The sequence below is a fragment of the Aphelocoma coerulescens genome (genome assembly GCF_041296385.1).
Source record: "Aphelocoma coerulescens isolate FSJ_1873_10779 chromosome Z unlocalized genomic scaffold, UR_Acoe_1.0 ChrZ, whole genome shotgun sequence".
In the NCBI taxonomy this organism is placed as follows: domain Eukaryota; kingdom Metazoa; phylum Chordata; class Aves; order Passeriformes; family Corvidae; genus Aphelocoma; species Aphelocoma coerulescens.
The window spans coordinates 45,664,073-45,688,184 of record NW_027184085.1 but is presented as its reverse complement, the minus strand read 5'-3'; the positions used below and the strand labels follow the sequence as shown (position 1 = coordinate 45,688,184).

Here is a 24,112-nt window from a genome sequence, read left to right as displayed (position 1 = left end):
AACTGTTCCATTACCTTACCTGGTACTGAGGTCAGGCTAACTGGCCTGTAATTACCAGGATCCTCCTTCCTACCTGTTTTGTAAAGGTACCCGAGGTCTTTCAGTATTCCTATAAGAAGGAATATACAATGAGATGCTGCTGTCTTCTACTCCAGCCCAGACACATTTGATTCCCCACAATGCTGCTGTTAACTGTGACACTTAGCCTCTCCTTTCTCTGTTTTCCTCAGCAAATGGAGGCTGTGTTCAGCTTCAGTCCTTATGCCTTTTTCCCAGGCAATGGAAAAAGCAGTGAAGTACGTGTAAAGGTGTAAGGGAAACCTGAAGGTGTGTTGTCTCACTGGGGCAGGTGACTGCTATGTTTCCAAGTTACTAAACTCAACACACTGGCTCCAAGTTCACCCATGGATGAAACTTATGAGACCTTTCCAGGCAATGAAACACCACTAAGAGGTGGGGGGGAAATACTGCTCACAAATTGAGTAAGTGTGATCACAAGAGGATGTCCTGTACAAATACAGAAAATTCATCACCACTTCCAAGTTTTTTACATTCAACAGTCAACAACACATCTACTGCACACAGACAGCAAAAGACATAAAACAATTTGGAAAGTCTGAGCAATGAACTCAGTAGAAAATTTGAAACGATTTCCTAGAATTAAATCTAATTGTGAAAATCACCTCTGGAGAACTTATTTTGGAAGACTCCAACAGTATGACTTGTGAAGTTCCCCTGGAATTGTTTTTTTCTTAAATGCACATTAATTTGCGCTTACGAGACTTGTCTGGCCATTGGGAGGCTCAGGGGTACCCATCTTAAATAGCACCAAACAGACAGCAGAAACATTCTCTTCACAAGTTTACACTGTTTTATTCTATTGTAGGTGCTGTCATGAACCTTTATATGTAATCCAGAGCCCTAACAAGCATGAATTAAAAGCATTACCAGTAGAGACATAAAATACCAACCTCTCTTTCCCAGCTGTGCTCATATGATCAAAATATTCTGTTCTAATGAACAAGTCAGTGGTGTGTAAATCTTCTTACAAGGCACTGAAGGTGAAAAATATGTACTTTAGTTGGGCTTAAGCAGTTAAACAACAGCTATGTTATAGCGGCATTATAATCTCCCCAAAGCATTATGGGATAACATGAAATCATTCTTCTGCAAGAGAAGGATAAATAACACTTTCATTAAAATATCTTCTCCTGTATTGGGCAGGTCAAACCAGTTAATAGTGTTAATGATCCAGACTCAGGAAAAGGAGGTAGTTTAAGAACACCCCAAAGAACCCAAAGGACCCCAAAGAAGGTGTCCCACTCATAGTCTTCTATTTCTCTTTTTGCGTAAGTTTCTTTTTTTGATTTTTAAGGCAAGAGTCCGGCAGCTTAGGTCCTCCTGTGTTTCAACGCCACATTATCTTATGCAAAATCAAAGTCAGTAGTGGAAGGAAGAGAGGATGGGAAAGCTGGTGAGCACTGCTGGTGTCTGTACGAGTGTGACTGGACCGTCCGTGGCCGCGGGGCTGGGGCTCAACTGTGATGTAGCCATTAATGATGCGGATCCGGGGAGGAGGGTCGGTAGCACTGCAAGGCAAGAGAAGAGTATCAGTCCTGACCTAGCCCACAACTGCCCAACAGACACAGAGCAGGAGGCGGGCAGCCTCTGTGACCCACTGTCAGTTTTCTAGGTCCATTCAAATGGTCTCTTGTACAAGTTACACACTGACCAAAAGTCTGTGTCTCCTAAATGGCAGAGTGCTGTCTTGTCCCTTCCTCACAGGTGTGGCCAGCTCCTACGCCAGCCCACAAGGATGAGGGTGCTACGCAGCCAAACTGTGAAGCAGATTTGAGGGAGAACAGCAAAGAGACTGAAGAGTACCAAAATACCTGCTCTGTCTCAAGTGTACCCAGCCTGCCCATTGCTCCCACAGTCAGTCAGGTGGGTAAGATGACCATATTCCTAGCCCCTGTCAGCTAAGTAGAAAATATATAAGAATAAAACAAGTGTTGTTGCAAAGGAGTGTCACTGCAGTGGCACTTGCTGAGCACAGCTGGGGTGAGGGACCTGTTTTCTGAGTACATCTTTCTCAGCCATGCTTCATGCATCTTAGTGTGGACCCACCTTGTTTCTATACTGTATGATCTCTTCCACAGGTCAGCAATTACAAAGAGCTTACATGACGTACTTTAAGCAGAGGAAGAATGGCTTCCCGAATCGCAGCCTAGATCGCCACATTCCAGAGTATCTCCCAGCGGCAGGGAGTACTCTGACATGGCAATGAACAAGAACTGAACTAGCACATACATGAGCTGAGCTCCCATTATGGCAATACATGATGGGGGACAGAAATTTGTATGCTCCAGGCTGCTAACGCCAACTGACCTGAACTGGGGGAGATCACGCACCACAGCAGGCCAAGAGTCACAAGGCTCAGGTACAACACAGGTGGTTGTTTTCTTCAGCAACGGACTGAAAGCAACGCTTGACACCACAGCTGTAAGACTGACATACTCCCTAGGACCGCATGGCGCTGTGTAAAACCTGAACACAAATTTGGACAAAACTAAAAGCAAGTCCACTTGGCAAATACAAAAACCAAGTCATTTCTTCGGCACCCAATCCCCAGCTGCTGTGTACCATTCTTGTCTTATTTCATCCCACTAAGCAAAAATGCTTTGGGAAATGGAAGGCAATTAGTATCCTTTTTAAGAACACTTTACTTTTCCTTACCCAAAGGGCTCCCCAGAAGATCTGAACAATAGCCTGAGAGAAGCCAGCTGGCAGCACATCAAGGAAATATAGCTGCCAGCTGATGCATATAGGGGCATGAACCAAGGCCATTCTGATAAGCCCACTATCACACTATTAAATCACTTGAGCTGCACCTTTCACATTTTCAGGCTCACAGGAGGAATCATAGAATTATATAGGTTGGAAAAGACCTTTAAGGTCATGGAGCCCATCTGTAAACCTGAAAGCTGTGAATGGCCCATCTCTAAGAAACCTGACAGCTTTATCTGTGTCTGTGCACCCTGAGGAATGCGTAGAGGGAGGGCTGAGACTCCCAGTCAGACGTGCCCTGCACAAGCGAGCTTGCACCCAGCGGCGCTGGATTTCCTTGGAAAGAGACACGCCGCGAGGTGGGGCTGTCAGCCCAGCCCAGCAGCGACATGGGCAGGCCTGCGGTAGCAGAGGACGGGCAGACAACCTGGGCTTTACAGAAGCCCAGCTCATGGGTGGAACTCGTGCCCGAGGGACAGCTGCCTTCCCTCGGCAGGAAGGGCGCAGCAATCTCCCAGGCATCGTTTGTCTTTCCCAGCACTGACAATGCAACAACATCTCCATCTCCAGACGCTTAAGCTCTTCTCTGCTACTAAGGAGTGAACCCTACAAAGCATTTGTCACCTAGCACCAGGGTAAGTTTCTAGCACAAAGGATGACTTAAATAGTAGGGGAAGAAAAGAAATATAAAAAGAAGAAAAGGAAAGCAGCATTTACTGCTCCCATATTTATGCAGTAGTTTCCTAGGCTGCCATGATTCACTTTACTTTTGCCTCACTACTGCCTGGCAGTACTTGAAATCTTGTACGCAGCCCTAGTGTGCCTTCAGTTTACTGACAGTAGCACATCCTCCCATCTTCCCTCTTCTTCTGAAGGCTTGATACTGCAAGTGCATGGGTATCTTAGAGTCCCTGCTCACTGACTTCCTCGAGCTTTGTGGGAACAACTGATGTGAAACACTGAACATGGCACTGTGGAGGCAGCGTGGGAGATTAAGACAGACATTCCTTAGCATTTCAACTAAAGAGACTATCAACTGAAACTCCAAAAATCCGTTCACAATTAGTTAGTATCAACTACATTAATAGAAAGTAAATGGTACACTAAGAGATAAAATCAAGTGTGATCAATATAGGATTTGTTATATTGGTTAATCTTGGACTGTGTATAAGTCTGTCAGTGGACAGGTTACACAATCATTTGTCTCCCTCTGTCTCCCAAATAGTTATACTAAGGTTGAAGGAAGGGGCAGAGAAGGGATTCTGGTCTAAAAAATCTGACAATGGCTGACTGCCTCAAACAGAACAACAGCTGCTGCACTCACCTGCTGCCAGCTTGAGCCACGTATCACTCACAGCAGTGGTACAATTAGGATCCAGGGACTTAATAGGAAAGGCATAGGAGAACCCTGCTATACTCAGTAACTTAGGGAGCAGGAAGAAGTATTCTTCAGAAGGGAAAAAACCCAAACAATGTACAGACTTCATTTTAAGAGCTGTCAGACTTTTCTCCATCACCCCCAACCTGTCTGGTTGTTTATGGTATCACAAAAATTTAATGCCTTCAACCTGAGTACGGCAGAGACACAATCAGACACACAAAGTACAAAAGAAAGTAGATTTGGGCACGTGTATTATCTGACAGGAGGGAAACATTAAGGTATACATTCAGCCACAGGCCCAAGTATAGGTAGTGAGAGAGAAATTGGCTTTTTTTGTGAGTTTGGGGTTTTTTTGTGTGTTTTTGCAGGCTGCTGTAGCTCTTGTAGGTAAGCAAGCTTTTCTGGATGAAAACTAAGGGGTATGTGTGAACCTCTGCCCCACAACACACTGATTTTTTTATATAAGCTCTGTCATCCATTAGGCTATCATGCTTTTTCAGATTGAAGAACACAGACACTGAAAATACTGCACAAAATATTGCCCAAGTGCAAAGAGAACATATGCCAGGAATGATAGTTTCCTCATATGCAGCAGCTCTTGCATAATGGTCCAAGGCTTTGATCTGTACCATATACCACTGGACCCATCCTTCCATGACAGAGAGCACTGCCATATGTTCACAATCCCTCAAGCCCAAATGCAGAATGATCTAGACAAGGCTGCCACTTGTTTTATACCTAATTTTCCACAAATCTAACTATGCAAAGAAAAAAAAAAAAAGAAAGGAAGCTTTTCTGCCACTAAAAGCACAAGAAGCCTTGTGCAAATGTTTTAGAAAGAATCACAGTAGTGGAGAAGGTCAGATCCTGTCCACAGGATATATCTACCCCTGCAGAAGCTTGAAGGTCTGGATTAAACAGTCTAAGTTAAAGTCCAGTTTGCATGATAAGCCATCCTCCCCCTCTTCAGCCATTAGTTACCTCTCTTCAAGGCGAACCCAGAGGTCGTTGAATTGTCGCAGTCTTTGCTTCTTCTGCTGCTTTTTCTTCTTCTTTTTGTACTTTCTGTCTACTTTCATGAGCACATCAATGCTGTCAGGGAAGAGCAGGTGAGGCAGGAACTCTTCCTCCTCCTCTTCCTCCTCCTTCTGGGGGTGCAGTGGGAGCTCATGGGATACAACATAGGGACTGTGTGATGATGAAAAGGCTAGCAAGGTTTTAGGAGGTCTTCGGCTGGAAGAAAGAGGGAACACAGACAACATTTGAAAGGGCTTTGAGGCAAAATCCTGATTCAGACACTATCAAGACACATAAATTTAAAATAGGTGTTTATCCCTGACATATTGGCTGGATACTCATTTCTCTGCCTTGTATTCCTGCTCCCTCTTCCTTAAGTCAATATTGGTTTTGTGATCAAAATAGTGCTCTTTAACAAAAAAAGTCTTTGGAAAAGAGGCAGTCTGCATCAGAGGAAAGAATGCAGTCTAGATAAGGGTGGAATAACTCTTGGTAATAAGCTTGCATATCTAGGAAGAGACAAAAACGGAATCACTTCTAAGTCAGAGTCAAACAACACTCCTCTAGTCTGAACACAGACCAGATTATTCCTTTCAGCACTTCCTGCCCAGAGTAAAGTAACTTGGGGGACAAGGGGAAGCGGCATCCAAAACAACTAAAGCACACCAGCTGATAAAGCCAGCTCTGGACCAGAAACTCTGACTGGTGGAGAAGGTAAGAAACAAACTAGCCCACAGACTGTGGTCATGGCTACAGAAACACATCTGGAAAATTACCATCTTTGAAGGGAAAGGCTTAATATACCATTAGCAGTAACCTGGTTGCACACTGGACCCAGAGAAGGCCGAGGTTCTCAACGACTTCTATATCTCAGTGTTCAACCACAAATGTTCCAGCCAAGCTGCCCAAGTTAGGAAAGGCAAATGGGAGTATGAAGACCCTAAGTACAAAGCAGGAGACAATCAGGTTCAAGACCATCTAAGGAGCCTGAATGTGCACAAGTGCATGGGGCCTGATGGGATCCATCTGTGGGTTCTAAGGGAGCTGGCAGATAACTTGCTAAGCCACTATCGATCATTTTTGAAAACTAGTGGCACTCAGGTAAAGTTCCCAACATCTGGAAAAAGGAAGATATAACCCCCATTTTTAAAATGGAGAAAGTAAAAATCTCACCTCTATGTCAGGCAAGATCACAGAGCAGATTCTTCTGAAAACTATGCTGAAACAAAGGAACACAGAAAACAAAGAGGTGCTTGGTAACAGCCAACATGGCTTTACCAAGGGCAAACAACGCCTGTTAAATCTGATGATCTTCGCTGACGGGGCTGCAGCATCGATGGATGTGGCAGAGCAACTGCCACCATCTGCCTGGACTTAAGCAAAGCGTTTCACACTGTCCCACAAATATTCTTGTATCCAAATTGGATAGACATGGATTTGATGAATGGATTGCTTGGTGGATAAAGAACTGGCTGGATGGCCACACACAAAGAATTGTGGTCAACAGCTCCTTGTCCACATGAAAACCAGTGATGAGTGGCCTCCCTCAGGGGTCAGTACTGGGACTGTCACTGTTTAACATCTGTGTGAGTGACATGGACAGTGGGATTGAGGGCACCCTCAGCAAGTTTGCCACCAACACCAAGCTGTGTGGGGCAGTCAACACGCTGGAGGGAAGGGATGTCATCCACAGGGACCTGGACAGGCTGGAGAGGTGGGGCTGTGCAAACCCCATGAAGGTCAGCAAGGCCAAGTGCAAGGTCCTGCACCTGGGTTGTGGCAACACCTGACACAGCTACAGGCTGGGTGGACAAGTGATTGATAGCAGCCCTGAGGAGAAGGACTTGGGGGTGGTGGTGGATGAAAAACCCAGCAAGACCCAGCCAGGTGCACTCACAGCCCAGAAAGGCCATGGGGTCCTGGGCTGCATCCAAAGCAGCGTGGGCAGCAGAGCAGGGGAGAGGATTCTGCCCCTCTGCTCTGCTCTGGTGAGACCCCCCCTGGAACACTGCATCCAGCTCTGGGGTCCTCAGCATAAGGACACGGAACTGTTGGAGCAAGTCCAGAGGAGGCCACAGTAGTAAGAGGACTGGAGCACCTCCCCTGCGAAGACAGGCTGAGGAAGCTGGGTCTGTTCACCCTGGAGAAAATGGTGTGGAGACCTCCTAGCAGCCTCACAGTATCTGAAGGGTCCTATAGGGAAGCTGAAGAGGGACTCTTTGTCAGGAACTGTAGTGACAGGAGTAACAGATACAAACTGAAGAAGTGGTGAATTTAGTCTAGGTATTGGGAAGAAATTCTTTACTGTGAGGGTGGTGAAATACTGGAGGAGGCTGCCCAGGGAGGCTGTGGCTGCCCCAACCCTGGCACTTCCCAAAGCCAGGCTGCATAAGGCCTTGAGCAAGTTGGCCTACTGGGAGGTGTCAAGATTAATTATTATTAGACTGGTCTAGGGGGATTAGGACTAGATGATCTTTAAGGTCCTTTCCAATCCCTTAACATTCTATGATTCTATGATTAAGGAATCCTTTGGGCCATGTAGTCTGCATCAACTGAAAGCAGATTAGTTTTGGCACCACCAAGTTCACTCCCTTCTCATTTTCTCTTTGATGAGGCCAGATGTTACAAAGCAATGAATGCACAGCCTTTACAAAACATCACGTCAGGGGACATGTCTGACACATAAGAGACCAGAGCTCAACACACCACTGTGGCACTGGTTTCTAAAGCTGATGTGCAAAAGGGTGTAATGCTGCCCTGCCACTCAGATAAAGCACACCAAGGAACATGAAATGGTGATCTTCGTGGGTTTTATGGACAAATATGGAGGTCCACATGAAGGGGAGGAAACTGAGGAATTGCATCTCTCTCATAAGCAGAGCTGAGCTTTGCACACGTTTATAGCAAGTAATGAGGGAGTGGGAGTCAAGCCTTAGCCTTCCAGCTGCCCAGATCCTGTATTAGGCTGGCAGCATTACTGGGAATTTCAAAGGAGCTCCAGCAAGTGAGATACATCACTGAGACTATGTGCATGTACAAACTGCCTCATAAGACAAATCTTGGAAACTCAAAGTTGAGCTCCCAGAAAAAGCTCTAAGGGCTATGACTACTCAGTTTCCTGTGAAGGTGATAAGTTGAAGAAAACAACAATCAGATCCACCTTGATCACTGAAGCTCTGTTTCTTTATTCTTAGAGCAAGCAACATCTCATCTATATTCTAAGGCAGGCAGTCTGCAGTGTCCTATTCACTCATGGCTTTGCCAGCCCACACTTTTCATTGTTTGGAACAATTTCCTCTCTTTACTTGTCTATGAGCATCTTGGACAAACCCACAAACTCAGTCCACTCTGTGTATACACAGGACCTATCAGGAACATCTGTCTGATCTTTACAGCTACTTCATAAAGAGAAGAGATGCAACAGTCTTGTAACAAAGCGAAAGTGGAGACTGGCTTGGGCTGAAATTCAGAAAGATAACAGAAAACCACAGACCACCGAGCAGAAACCTGCCATTAATCAATGAAACTTTCCCAGAACTGTGTTCCTTTTTCACCTTCCAATGACATGAAAAGAAGGAGGTCTGGAGGGAAACATTTTTCAGCATGGGTACAGTTTTTAAGTTAGCCCATTACTGTATGCACACTTACTGGATAGCAAACAGAGAGTAGTTCCTGCAGAAGGGGAAATGAAGTTGTGGACTGGAACATGGGGAAAGTATATGGAAAACAAAGATAATCTGTCTTATTTACTGCAAGGAAAATCAGACTGATCACATGGTGAAATTTATTTGAGAGAGACTGCTGCAGAATGGACCTTGGGCTATCGATCTCTTTCAAAATCATTGTGGTGTCACACTCTGTCACACTTTATTTATCACCTCTGAACTGTCATGACCCTTCAGCTCTCCCTCCTCAGCTACTTCACATCGCCCACTCTTCAACTCCACCTTACAGATCCCCCATTAGCTCTCTCCAGTGACCTGATTTAATCTGTTTGAAGGTCTTCTGCCTATGATTCTCTTTTCCACTATTTCTCTTCACTGTTTTTGTTCCTTAACTAAGTCATGGCATGGGCAGCACCCCTCCCCAGTAGATTAGAGTGCCATGCTGCCTGCAGCCTTCCCTACTGAACCCATGGCCATACCATGCTGGAGGCTCAGCATTGCTACAGGTAGAGGATGACCTGCATCCTGCACGGCTAGACATCTGCTCTTGATAGGTGTGGCCTCAGACACATCCATATACAAAACCTGCTTTGCAATACTTCCTGCAAGCAATTCTTCCAGAGACCGACTGATCAACCACTGGAAAAGGCACACAGATTCAAAAGCTTGTCCTTCTTCCCCTCCCCCCCCAGGCCAATTCCCTCTCCCGGCACAGCAGCTAAGGAAGAGTCAGCAAGCACCTTAATTGTGACTGTGATTGTGTTGAGTATTTTACAATATATAACTGCATTCTGAAATCAGGAACAACAGTTAACGACCAAAGTTAAGTCAGAAGGAGCTTGATTGAACGTGTGGTATTATTTATAAACTGTCCTTTGCAATACTGCTTGGAGCACCTCTTTTGCCCTCCCTGCTTTGGAGACACCAGGGAGAAGGAACCTTTCTGTCTCCAACCAGGGACATTCATCCCATTTGCTCTGCAGATGGACAGTACACCTCAGGCAGCCCTGCCTGCTACAGGAAAATGAGCAATACGATTCTACATCCTTCTTAGTTCCTACATACAGATATATACAATATATCTCACAAGGGACTTTTTGTTTAGCCAGAGCACAGGAAGCAGCAGACTGTGCTGCCAAAATGTCATGTTGCAAGGCAAGGAGATGACTGCAGACTTCCTCCTTCTTGTGTTGTAGGACCTCTTAGCTAATATCCCTACTGTGTCTGATACCAGAGCAGTCATTTAAATTCTCTGTCTCAGTTCAGCCACTTGGCATTTTTATCCTGTCTCAATTATGAACAGTCAAATAGTCCACAGGCATTGACTGGACTGTGTGCAGCACTATACTGGACAACAGCTGGATACAGTTCCATGTTTATGTGATCAACACTGCGTTTACTGTGACAGACTGCTCTGCTATTTGCTCTTAGAACAAGCCCAGGACAGCAATCAAGTGAAATCTTCCTTCCAAGCCCTAGGACTCTGACACGCTCTTGCCATAGGTCTTTCCCTCATCTTAAATACTCTTTTCCCTTGAACCCATATTTTTCTTGAAGCCTATGTCTTATTTTTATATCTGTTTCCAAGTCATCCAGAAATGTTAACAGTGAAGCGCCATCTTCTTGCTCAGGTTTAATATCAAGACGCCAGGAAAGATGTTCTGTCCAACAGTCCTAGTAAGAGGTTGAAGATGCAACTGAAGCCAAACAGAGGGCTTTAAGATGCAACTGATGCCTAACTGAGGGCTTTCAAAGTCACAAGGGGCTGCACAATGAACTCCCATAATATGGGTAGGGAACTGGGTGCCCAGCTACTCCAAGTAACCTTGATACCAACCCTCCTGATAAGTGGAAATCTATCCCTCCTTTCTTCAGTTGTCTGCCCTTACAGCTACATCCTTACAGAGCAGTATCAGATCTTGTTTATTCTCAAGTAGCTTTTAAGCTTTCTTTCTTTAAGCTTTAAGAAGCTGCTGCAGCTGTTTTTAGGAACACCTAAGCTAAGAATGAAAAAACAACATGAAAATATCATTGAATGCTGTTTTGGGTTTGTTGCCTTTTTTTTTTTTTTTATCATCCCTGTAAACACTGATACACTGGATTTTAATGATGTATGTCCCTGTCTAGAACCATTGCAAAAATATGAATTTTTGCAATGCCAGAATTTCAATCTCACAGTCTCAGACAACAGCAAAGGTGGTATAAAGAGAAAGATGAAGCAACCAGAGTATGAGAAAAACAGCTGTTACTAATTTGCACCACACCTGTAGAGCCCTCGGCACAAGACTCTACACTGTGCCCTCTGCACAAATCCTATCAAAAGGTGATAGTCCTGCCTAAGAGTCCCATATCAGAAACAGAGAGGAGGAGAAACAGAGATGTAAACAGGGACAGTATGCCTGGCACAGAAAATAAAAGGGAAGTGGTACCATAACTGGGATCAATTTCCAGTTTTCTCTGTTGTGGTCTCTTAGCAGTGAAGAGTGAGTACATCTAACAGCTACATGTTTGATAAGAGTCTGGAGAAGGGGAAGGCAAATATTGCAGACCCTAAGCTGGTGGCAAGAATTCCAGGAAGAGGTGAGTCAAAGCACAAGTAATTCTCGGTAGAGTGGAGGAGGAGATTATCTGGCATTCTGTAGTTACTGAAACCGTGGAGGTGGATAAAAGCATCCAGTGGGAGATGAAAACAGGCAGGAAGGGTATATCCCAAAGGACAGCTGCAGGATGAACCAGAACAACAAGTACCTTAGCTTAAAAATGCAGACGAAAGCAGGGGACACGAGAACAATCAGTCATGGAGATAACTTGCAAAGACTCTGGGCAATCAGATTCCAGGCTGGGAGAGAGTAAACAGAAAGAATAAAAAATAGCAGTATAAAAGAAGGGGATGATTAAAAGGCAGGGCAGTCAAACACATAAAAGAGAGGACAGAGAAACCTGGAAGCCTGTGTGGTACAAGACAGCATCCAGATCTGATGAACCAAGCATGCATACTCTGTGGCTGTTCATTTAAGAGTTAAAAACTTACAAGGGTGGACATTTTATTAACAACAACAACCAAAAAAAAACCACCAAACCCCAAAACCACAAAAAAACCACCACAAAACCAACAACCCCAAACCCCAAAACCACAAAAAACCCACCACAAAACCAACAACAACAACCCAACCAACCGAACACCCCCACCCCCAAAAACAAAACCCAGAAAACAAACAAAACGAAAAAACCCCAAGCCAAAACTGAATAAAATCCCCTTTCCAAACTAGCTTATGGAAGATAAAAGTAAACTGCTGGGAAGGAGAGAAAGAGCCTAGCTCACTCTTAGTTATAGTTCCAGCTGCCATTACTACTTCATAATTGTTTACAAACCCATTCTTCCAATGGCTGCTTAGCTAGGTAAAAGCATGCATTACTTGTTGATGGCATGTCCAGCTGGTGTGTGCTCTACCTCGTACCCTTCTCTCCTCAAAACATCAATCACTGTGTTGTTGCCCATGAAGTGACCTGCAGTTAAAAGAAAAATGACATCAGAACTCACCAACCACATGGAAAGAGGGAGAAGGACAACAAAGTCCTTCCTCATCACAGGAGGTGTGCCACACTCAAGGCAGGCAGAGCTTTATCACTCCCCACCAGCATGCACCAGAAACACAGGATCTCTAATGAGTGATTGCTGAACTTTCCCAAGGTCACTTCAATTACTACATTCTGCCTTTCTAAAATGCAGATGTGATTGCAATTACTCTGGTCCCACAGGTTGTTGCATAATGGGCTGCCCAGGGAGGTGGTGGAGTCACCATCCCTGAAAGTGTTTAAGTGTTAAGGAAAGACTGAATGTGTCACATAGTGCCATGGTCTAGTTGGCATGGTGGTGACTGGTCAAAGGTTGGACTTTATAATCTCAGAGGTCTTTTTCAACCTAACTGACTTTGTGATTATCAGGCCATTGTGGATCACTTGAGGGAATAAGAGATTAAGTTTGGACACCCCTGTTCAAGAGCAGCAGTGAGTGTACAACTGATGGTGATGCAAAGAAGGTCAGAATCCAGCCACATTTTAACATTCTCCAGCATAATAAAAACACAGAGCTGTTGCTCAACATCACGAACAATATTTAAATGATTAAGAATCATCCAACTGCAAAGAACAGACAGTAACTCTGAAAGCCAATGACTTCGATCAACCTCTTTCATTTCTTCATTATATGCCACCAGGGCCAGAAACTTGACCTCAGTCGTGTTGATAAAAGGACTTAGTTTTAGAAGGACTTAGATAGTTCTGCCCTAATTCTGTGATTTACATCTCCCTTCCATTCTCAGACAGATGTGGTGGCTGGTAAGATTGTATTTTGGCACCATAATGAATAAATGACTACTCAAAGGTTGCAGGAGCAATGCTCTGCTCACAGAATGTCTTCCACCATCATTCTAACATGTCATGAGACCAGGCTGCTGAGAAGCAGAAGAAAGAGAGAACAAAGAGAGAACAGAGGTCTTGCACAGATTCAGCTTTCATTTCTTCCTTTAACAGCCTACATTAATTAAAATTGGTCTTGGGCAAATTACTCATTAGAGTGATCCCTTGCTTCTGTAGCTGTACACAGTGCTAAAACTGGTAAGTAACTCCAGAAAAAACTGTTTTCTGATAATATTGTTCATAAATATATGGCAATAGAACCAGTGGAATGATTCTAGTAGCCAGGGAAAGCAATAAGTTAGAAACAGAATTCTAACAGTGCTGAGAACATCAGGAGACTAAATATAATGGATTCATGACTTTTCATTCCAAAAGTGGTTGAATGAATTGGAACACAAAAATTCAAGTTTCTCACTCCACAACAGCAAAGTGCTCATGATGTACCAGCTTAAGGCATGACAGTTGGATGGTATCATTTGAGCACAAACATTTATCAAGATGAACTTTCCCCCAGAGCCTAAGAGCACAAACCAATCTAGCTCAAACGAAACCTTTTAACCAAACACTGCAACGCACACCCATTGGGTACCATATTTTCTCACACAGTAAATTTTGTCTTCAGAATGAGTAAAGATTATGTATCACTACATTGACCTAACCTAATCCTACTGGTATCTGTTGCTTCCTGATGGCTCAGCTCCAGGTACAGTTAACCAAGAATTCCCTCAGGTCAGCAAAAAAGACCAGTTGCAGCAGGGAACAGGAATGACTGTAATAAAATATTGCAACTGAGTAAAATTAGCTACTGTAAAATAAACACTAGGTTTATAAGATGCCAGACCTAGTTTCTATTTCTCACCTTTAACACAGAGAAGTATGTGCAAAGGGAAGGAGAGAAGGATTCACTCCTCCTTCCCTATTTCCACACAGCAGAGGAAGGGATGCTTCCAAAGGGTGATCCATTCCTTGCAAAAGACAGTGAGGCAGGACAGTTTGGACTTGTAGAGAAGTGCCTCTCAATTGACAAGGATACGGGCAGTGTATATTGCAAGTTCAGATGAGGCATTCACCTCATGCAGGCAATGATGCATGAGCCAAGTCCCATCTTCAGAAGTGAAAAGCAGTTCCAAGGCTCTGAACTCATATCTTCCTAATCCAAATACTTCAGGAGGAAAGGGACAAGGCATAAAGATAAGCAGTCTATATGTATGGTCTTAAAATAATTTTCCTTATGCCACTTTAAGAGCTTACAGTTGCATTCATTTCAGGAGTGAGCTACTAGACAGCTGCTCACACCACACCATTAAACATACCACGCCTCCATCAATCTTCAGTCTTCCTTGCTCAGAGCAGTGATTTAGAGTGGAATGTAGGAAATCACTGTAGCACATGGATGAATCCCATTTCAATCAGTCAACCTGCTTGAGTGATTTTCTGTAGCTGGACTCTTTAATTTAATGCAGTGACAAGAATATCTTTTTTTATCACAGTTATGTGTACATTTGCTCATTGTTGCCAAGGCAATGAGTAATGTCTGCATGTGAGAGAAAAATTATATGCTAATATTGTGCAAAAGAGAACAGACCAAATGAATAAATATGTGTAAAACAGATGCATACAAATACAAATGGGCATGTGATATTAGATTGTTCACAAGACATGATCAATAAGGAGCCACTCACACTATAGGTACATAAAGGGTTAGATGATGCAGTATTCACTATCCAAAAGGTGGGCCATTCGTGCTCCATGAGACAGAGCTCTGGCCCAGAGCAGCTACAGGTTCAACTGAGTGAGACACAAAATTTAAAAAGGCAGAAGGGTGAGGGTTTGAGATACAGGACCCCACTAGGAGCCTCTCGAGAGTCAGAACTTACGCCTCATTTCTGGGAACAACCACAAAAAGCAATAAGTGGTGTACAAAAGATGGGATTGCCAAAACCAATGGTAAGAAACACAAGAAAGATGCACTCTCCAAGGCTTAAAATCAAGCAACTACTGCTGCAAGGGAGACTGAGATGAAAGTCACGTGGCAGAGCGCAGGCCTCTTTCACCTGTTTTCTACTTTAGCCTAACATACTTGAATGCTTCCCAAAAGAAAGGCCCTGGGCCCTGTCCCATCGGAAAGCCTGCTCTTTTCTTTCTGTATGCAGCCCTGCATTATCCTCACACCACTAGGTGAAGAGATGCCTCCAAGAGGTCAATTTACTCTGGCAGGGGGTGGGGAGCCATGAATCTTTATTCTTCTGTGCTCAAGCTCAAAGAGAAACTAAGAAGCTGTTGTGTGCACCAGCTCAGCCATGCACTCTACTGGAGAGTAAATAAGACCCAGGCCTTTAATCTGTTCTGAAAGGAGATGGCATGCAGGGACCACAACAGGCAATATGCTCTAAGAACAACGCAGTTTGACCAACGTGCACTCGCAGACTTGACCACACACTGTGTGCTTCTGACCCTTCCTCAGTAGCCACTCCCAATCCTGCAGAACACGGGCTGCTACTACTGCCCTGAAACCTGTGTCTCCTGCTCGCAGCTTTTACTGTCAGCACATGCACAGCTGCTTCTATAACGGTGCCAGGTTAGGTAAGTTTTACCTAGATAACTGTGGGTTTCAGCAGAGATTGTTGAACCTAAATTTGAGCCATTGTCAGTTTGAAAAAGTTCTGCATGTAGTGAAAGGAACTAGGAAACACTGCAAAACAAAGGTTCTGTTTCTGTTACTAAATTTTAATTTTTCACAGAAACCAAGTCTGTAAGGCTCATGGAAACTATACTCCTCTCTAAATTTCAATAAAATTGACTATTCCAAGCAGATAAATAAAGTTCTTTGACCTCTTAGAATCATGTAAAAAGGAAACCGTCAAGCATACGTAATTCTGTGTTTTCTTTAGAAGAAAGATGGCACTTCCCATCTGCCCCAGAAGCAAGTCAAGACCTCACCATTTACAAACATCCCAAGACAATGAATCACTGGACATACATGTAAAGACACCAAACTGTTTGTTAGGAAACCTGATCTGGACTGCTGACTTCCAAGATGTTGTGGGAACAACTAAAGCACAGAATTATAGTGCTGCAACCACAAAATGGCACAAATTAGTCCAGCCACTGGGGACATCATAAAGCTGGATGTTTATTTGCACTGCGAGCACTCAAATGGAGTTTTGGTGCCAGAGACTCTATGGGCCACTGAAACAAATACTTCCAAGAAAGTTTTAGAGGTACAAATCTTACAATTATTTAGAAACTTCCTGGAAATGTCTATGGCAATTATCATCTGCTTTCATTCTTCGCATCTTAAGTCTTTAACATAAACACAGTTATACTTTTGAAGTACACACTGGGACACAGAACCTGGAGTAATTTTAACCTAGCTAGTAAAATTATGGAGGAAAAAAAGCTAGATTAAATATTTACTATGATCCAAAGCAAAAGAAGGAAAGCAGGTGATGTGATCAATTAAGCTACAAATCAGTTTCCTTCATACACATGCTTTCTGTACACACTTTTCCAGAGGAAGACACTATTTTCAAGCTTGAGTACCATGCACCCAGGTGTAGCAAACTCACACTTCACTTCTCTCAGAATCAGGAGGAGGAAATTTTGCACAGTTACATTACATAATCCAAGCAACATATGTAAAACAAGGATCAGTCATAAAGTGGCTGGAATTCCAAATCTGCCATTTAAGTTAAAACAGTATATCAAATGCAAAACATGTAATAATACTACATCCAGTAAAATCTTGCTTCTCATAGTATGTATTTCCAAGTCCAGAAAATTCCAGGTACCGGAACAGAAACCAAAGGACAAAGGATGGTACAAATTTAGTACTGCAGGGAGAAGGAAATGACGAAGATTGAAGGGGATGAGGTGGCCGCAGTGATACTGTAAGTCAACTTAAAGAATCCCTGAATTCCCATTAGGTGTACAAGTATAAGGATGTTGCATTGCAGTACTTCTGCATGCTTGCAGGTCAAATCCCATGCAAACAGCCCTCCCATGCCCTCCAATATTTTTTGGACTGCAGACCTCCAAACAAAATTCTTCCTATGATTACCTACAAGATGCAATATTAATGAGAAATTACTCTATGAACTTTGAACCCAAGGTTTTATTCTACTGGGACCACGAAAAGTGTTTGCCCACAAAACCATGATTTCCTGGAAATCTTTTATTAGTATAAAATCTTAGTGGATCATACTTCACCACTCTCAAATCAAACAGGAAAATCTGGTGGGCACAACTGCAGAACACTGGTGTTCTCTATGCCCAAGAAAGTACTTTCCCTAGACATGAAAAGACTTAAAGAAAGTGCCTCTAACTTGCATTTGCTCAGGAGGGAAACGAATAATCTTCCATTTCTTCAAAAGTGATGTGGTTTGCTAATCAACTTGCCTATATAACTTCTCAAAGTACTTGATGTTGTGCAAGTAGCCTTGCACAACATAGGAAAAATAGTCTAATACCATAGAAAAGAAACATGTGAAGTTACAATTTGCATGAGCCAAAATGAAGGCATTTTTCTTGTGAAAGATAAGAAGATACTCATCTACCAGTTTCTGTCGAAAATTAGGCCTCTTAAATGTAAGGCTTGAGCATTTTTTATCCCGGGGATTCCCATTTTTACCCTTGGGCAAAGTCAAACATCCTGATAATCTCCTCCAAAAATTGAAGATAGAAAAAGCTTTTTCATTGATTGTAAGACCAAATTTATGACTAAATTAACATAAAAGAAAAGTTTACATGCCCATGTTTCTTATTTTGTAAAAAACTGAGTTAAGAGAAACAGCTTATGTTCAAGGCAGCCTTAGCTACTGGATCTCCATTTACTAAGAGTTTTCCACTGATAAAGCCTTATGGTTTTGAGACAAGAAGACCCTCACAGAGGTGACTATGCTAGCACCCAGCACTATGTTACCAGTAAGGGAAGGAATTACCAGTGTCACATCTGAGCTACAGTACTCACAGCCACCTCTGCCATTGGACCTGCTCACATCACACACCACTCCTTCTTTTCCAGCAAAAAAGTTACTAAGGACTTGAAATCCCCCTAGCTCAAAATACATATTACATGATGGAAGTTTTCCTACTTTAGCTGCCCAGTAAAAGCAGTAATGGGTCAACCCAGCACTGATAAGAAGACTGTCAGTACCTGAGCAGAAACAGCACCATTTTTTGGCCTGGCTGATTCTGACAGCTGCACTAATATATTAAAACAGAGGTTACTGCCTCTAATGGAGAAATGCAAAGCTTTCTTCATTTCACGTGTCAGAGATGTCAGGAGCAGTGCCCTTCATGTGAACCCTGGGGCGTTGGATGTGGGTCCTGCCTCCACACAACATTATCTTTCCCCTTCAGGGGTTGTTGTTCTAATAAACCCTGTCATTAGCATTCTGAAGACTCAAAGAGGCTACTAAGAAAAACAGTCTCAAAGCTGCTGGGTTGTATCTGGCATTCTCAGATTACAGAGGTACAGGCACACCTTCAGGCACTCAGCCTTTCCTCCCACCCAAGGAAGCTGTAACGATGCTGCATTCCAGAGGCAGAAGCACGCAGGCACAATCAGCAAGCCCTTTGAGCCCAGGGAGAAGTGAGGTGGCCCCACAGACTCATTTAATCTGTTTTTAAAATCTGTTTTATCACTATGTTGTCTTCCTGCCCCTCCCCCTGCCTTTTTTTGACCTCTTCCAGGATCCACAATTATTCACCTTCTTCCAGACTTTTAATGAACTTCCTCACTATACATTTCAAATCTTTTATATAAGGCATGGGTAAATTTACATTCCCTGTGCAGCCTGTATCTCCAGTTCCAAATGTACTGATGGCAGGTTCAAATTTTCCATGGTGGATTCTGAATTCCCACTAAATTTCAAAGTGGTATCACATTTCCCCCAGCAACTTTCATATTCCCATGGCAGGTTTTTGTTTGGTTTTACAGGTATTAACATACATACAAGCTGGACAGAGACATCCTGGGTTTAGCACTGTTGACTGCTTTTTACACCCACTCCTGACAGGTCCTTTCTCCCCTTTTCTTACCCAGCAACAGTAAACCTTGTTCCTCTTGCCTAATTTCACATCTAAAAATGCCAGATGGAACAGAATATTTCAAGAAGTAAGACTGAACAGCTCTACATGGAAACAGTACCACCTAACTTGCCACTCAGACTCAGCACAGTTCCACTTTCCCCTGAAAATTCTTTTTTGGTTTCATGGTTTTTTTGCTTGTTTGGTTGGGGTTTTTGTTTGTTTGGTTTTTTTGGGGATTTTTGTTTGTTTGTTTGGGGTTTTTTGAGAGTGTTTTTTTGCGTTTCTCTTCTTGGGTCTTTTTGTTTGGTTTTCTTGGGTTTTTGGGGTTTTTTGCCAGGTTTTTTTTTTTTTTTTGCTTTTTATGAATAAGGATTGACGGAAAAGGGTTTAGACAAGCCTGTGGATCCAACACATGTGGCACCGAAGACTGACACAAAACTGACCTCTCACATCACAAGGATTGCCTCAAAACCTAGAGAAGCTGAAGGAAGCCATTTGGTGGACTACAGCAGACAGGGGTAACCATTGGTGGTAACACATTCTGTCTGGGAAAAGAAACCAGTCAGTCCCTGGAGGTTTGACTCCATACGGTCTGACTAATGCCAAATAAACACATTTGTTATTTCCTTTAGTAATTAGAAGAAATGGTAGCTGAAGAAGTTCTCACCAACATCCTTTTTTTCTTTGCATTAATGGTGGCTAACCAACATCCACTATACTTTAAAGGCTCAGAATGATGTTTTTTTCAGGAGCAACAAGGAAAAATAGCTCTGAAAGAAAAAAGAATTTTCCAGTGTTCTCAAGATTAAGAGGACCAGTTTCTGAGGTTGTCAAATCAGCCAGCCTCTCTCACTGAAGTCAGTAATTTCTTCCACAGGGATATAAGGAATCTTAGATTCCTCTGTACTTCTTATTCATGAACTGGCACTTTGGAGTTTCTCAACTGTTCAAAGAGGCAGGAGAGACTAGAGGGAATTGAAACTTGGCTCCCAGAAATCTGGTTTCACCTGAGGCCTTGTCTGTCAAAATAAAGTCAGGATCTCAAGCCACTGAGTGTGCTTCCTCCTGCATAAAAAAAACCCCAGTGCTATTTTTCCCTCTGTTATTCTTCAGCCCCTTCAACAGAAACCATAAGTAAGCTAAAGGAATAAAATGGAATAAAATGACCATGCTGAAGAAAAACCCCCCTAGAGGTGAATCTGAAACAACAAGGGGAACATGGAATGCCATGCCTCTACTGGCATGTCAGCAGTAAAATGTAGACTAGATAAATATAAACAAAGTGCTGAAGGGGGCAGAAGACCTGATGACAAAGAATGAAGAAAAGGCCAAGTACTAGATGTCTTTGTTACTTTTTTTAGTGGTCAAACCAGCCTTCAGGAATCTCAGGTTCCTATGACTAGGGGGAAAGTTCAGAGTGAAGGTTCACTATGGGTGGAGAAGGATCAGGTTAAGGAACATTCAAATAGACCAGTCATGTACAAGTCCCTATAGGATACATCCAGAGAAACTCTGTGAGTTTGCTTAATGTCACTAGAGGCCACTCTCAACTACCTTTAAAAGGTCGTGGCAAGTGGGGGAAGGTCCCTGAGGACTGAAAGAAAGGATAACTCTTGTCTTCAAGAAAGGCAGGAAGAAGGATCTGGGGAATTATGAAATGCTCAGCCACACCTCTGTTCCTGGGGAAGGTGGTGGGGCAAATTATCCTGTAAACCATTTCCAAATGTGTCAGGGATAAGCAATGGTTGGGAGTGGTCAGTATGGATTTATGATGAGGGGAAATTTGGCTCATAAAGTTCAGCAAATCAAGTTCTGCACCTGGGCAGGAATAGCTCCAGGCACCATAACAGGCTGAGCACCAACTGGCTGAAGAGTAGTTTGGCAGAAAAAGATATGGTGTCTTGGTGGTCATCAAGTAGGCCTTAAGCCAGAAATGTGTCCTTGTGGCAAAGGCAGCCACAAGTGCTGCCAGCAGATTGAGGGGAGATATCCTTCCCTGCTCCTCAGCCCTGGTGCCATACTTCTGGGTCCAGTGTCTGGCTCTGAGCTTCCCAGCTCAAAAGAGATGTGGACACACTGGAGAGAGTGCAGCAAAGGGCCACAAAGATGATAAACAATAAGCACGTGTGTCACACTAGGAGACACTGAGATTATTCAGCCTGGACAAGAGAAGGCTCAGGGGCTATAACTGATGCCATAAATACCTGATAGGAGGTTGCAAAATAAGACAGAGTAGAACTTTTCTCAGTGGTGTCCCATGAAAGGACAAGAGGCAATGGAGAAAAACTGGTATACAGGAAGTCCCACTTAAACATACGAAAAAGCATCTTCAGTGATTAAACACTAGAATAGATTACCCAGAGAGATTCTGGAGTCTTCATCCTTGCCCATACCCAGTCCTAGGAAAAGTGCTATATGATCCTGCTCTGAGCAGAGGGATGAACCAGACAGTCTCCAGAGCTCTCTGTCAGTATCAACTATCCCTTGATTCTGGGATGGTTTAGCCAGTATGCAGCATCCTTGTAAAACCTCGACAAGTGGTAAAACTCTCCACAGTACAGTAGGACAATACAGCTCTCACTGTGTCAGTGTTCCCTTCCTAGACAAACCAGAAACCTATGGCATTACCTGTCTGGCTGGCTGTGAAATCACGTGTGACATCACTTACACTGGCTTAGCATCCAGATCCTGAATGTGCCACTCAAGAGTTCAGAGAAATTGAAAATCCGTATAGAAGGAAGACTGCTGGTGAAAAATTATAGCTGGCTTTGCTTCACAAGTTCAACCACTGGCAACAGGGAGTGGGCCTGGCTTGTAACCCTGCTGCCGCCATACATAAAGGCCTGTCCACAATTAAGATAAAATCCTTACAGAGCATAGTGGAATGCTGCTGCCATTGCTAACTCTCTCTTCCCATGCTTTCCTCTAATTCCCTCAAACAGACTTATTTTGGCTTGAAGCTCTCCTTGTTTGCACTCTGGTCAGAAGCAAAGTGTTTTGGATCTTTTCAGCAAAATCTGTTATTTTTTAGTTCTCCACTTCGGTGCAAATTACTCCCAAACAAAAATAGTTTCAGAAATGAGCTCTGACTGCGACGCACTTTCAACAAAATATAGGGAGAGTTTGCCTGATTGATTAAAAAAGGCATAAAATGTGCTGAATCTAATGATCAAATCTATTATGGCCCAAATTACCACACATAATTCCACATAAGAAGTCAACATCTATAGCCATGAAGCTATATCAAGACCCAGGAAGAGAGACTACTTCTTTTGCACAATGTATTACACATCCCATCAGTCCAGTTAGAATATAAAATAAATCAGTATTTCCTGATTTTCCTCCATTTAAAATAAAAATACCAAGATTAATTTAAATAACATGAGAAGGTATATGTAATCCCACAGTCACACACAAACCATAACCTTGTTTCCATAAAACTGATGATAAAAGTTGTTTTTTCAATGGCGTTTTGTTAATGGAAAAATTGAACTGTCCTTACAAAAAGCCTAGGTGTTTTAAAAATAAAACACAGGGTGAAAAAATCTGGAAAGAAAACTACTAAAAGTCTTCTCTCCCCTTCTAACTGGGAGACCCTTTAATATCCTACTACCATTTTAATACAACCTTGTCCTGCATTTTATAAGCTCCTGCTAGGAGATACTTTCTTCACTGGTGGTCAGAAGAGGGCAAACCACCACACAGTCATGATTTATTTCCATTCCTATAGCCTTTCATTTTTCTTCCCTTTTCCTACTACTCATTCTAACCTGCCTTGTGTGAGCACTTTCCTGGAACCTTTTTACAGTAATTAACAGCAGTACAATTCCAAGCAATGCTTAAAACTGATCACAAGGTATTTGTTCATCTTCACTGCTTGCTGGCATAAAAATAACTCATCCACATAATTATCACATACAGCAATCTGCATAAGCAAAAGGCTAAATTAGCTTGCTGGAAAACAATGAAAGACTGCATTCATAATTGCAATATGCACTCAGGAAACCTCAGAAATCTGTAGAAATTGATCTGTTTTCTGCAATATATCCTGTGATGCTACTTCTAGTTTAGATGCTTAATAAGAAACAAATGAAACAAACAAAACAAAGAAACAAACAAAACCTCACCAAAAACCCTGATGCAGTCAAACAAGGGCATAATCAAGAATTATGCTGCTCAATGTGGGAGGCTGGCACTATCCTTTGAACAGAACTATTTGGAAGAGCAGATGAGAACAGAGGACAGACTGGTATCAAAGCCAGAAAGTAATTAGAGACAATTTCAAAATCAGTCCAAAGTCCCCAGAGAAGACAGGGAAGCTGTCTGGGTTCAAAAGTAGGATGGAAAAGCATGAGAAGAGCACACCGGGTGCTTGGAGATCAAGCCATGTGCACGTAAGCCACAGATTAAGGGTATTCATTTAGGCCCAAGGCTCCTGACACTGCTGCAGTACAGAAATGCTGGCAATCAGGACACAGAAAATGGGGAACTGGGAAAATAAAAGGAAACAGAAAAGCAAGATTCCAGGAAGCCTGGGAAAGGATTTTAGGACTGTCATGAAAGTTGGGAACAAGAGAAGTTTAGAAGGACAGGGACCTGTCCTGGTCCTGCAGTGTTTCTGGGCTCTGGGGCAGTGCTGTGCACACAGTGACAGTAAAGACAGTCTGGGGCAGAAGGGCAGGAACAGAAAGAAATTAATGGGAGGGGAAACAAATGACACAAAACGATCTAAAGACATGTGATTTGCAGCTCTTGGGATTCAGAGTCTGTGCAAGGAGGGGAAGAAGCTCCCTCCTCTCAAAGAATCCCG

The 24,112-nt window shown here is 43.1% G+C and overlaps 1 protein-coding gene across 3 annotated transcripts in view; it reads right to left on the bottom strand.

Moving 5' to 3' along the window:
• Positions 1-848: 848 nt before the first annotated feature.
• TRABD2A (TraB domain containing 2A) overlaps positions 849-24,112 on the bottom strand; it is a 78,934-nt gene continuing 55,670 nt past the window's right edge. For 2 of the 3 annotated variants that reach the window (XM_069001172.1, XM_069001173.1), the window contains 3 exons: positions 12,267-12,357; positions 5,150-5,401; positions 849-1,589 (listed from right to left, as the gene is read on the bottom strand). In XM_069001172.1, the coding sequence (XP_068857273.1) occupies positions 1,409-1,589; positions 5,150-5,401; positions 12,267-12,357 (524 nt within the window). In that variant the 3' untranslated portion in view covers positions 849-1,408. Of the gene's footprint in view, positions 1,590-5,149; positions 5,402-11,598; positions 11,690-12,266; positions 12,358-24,112 lie in introns of those variants that run through there. The other variant, XM_069001175.1, reaches the window with a different exon arrangement.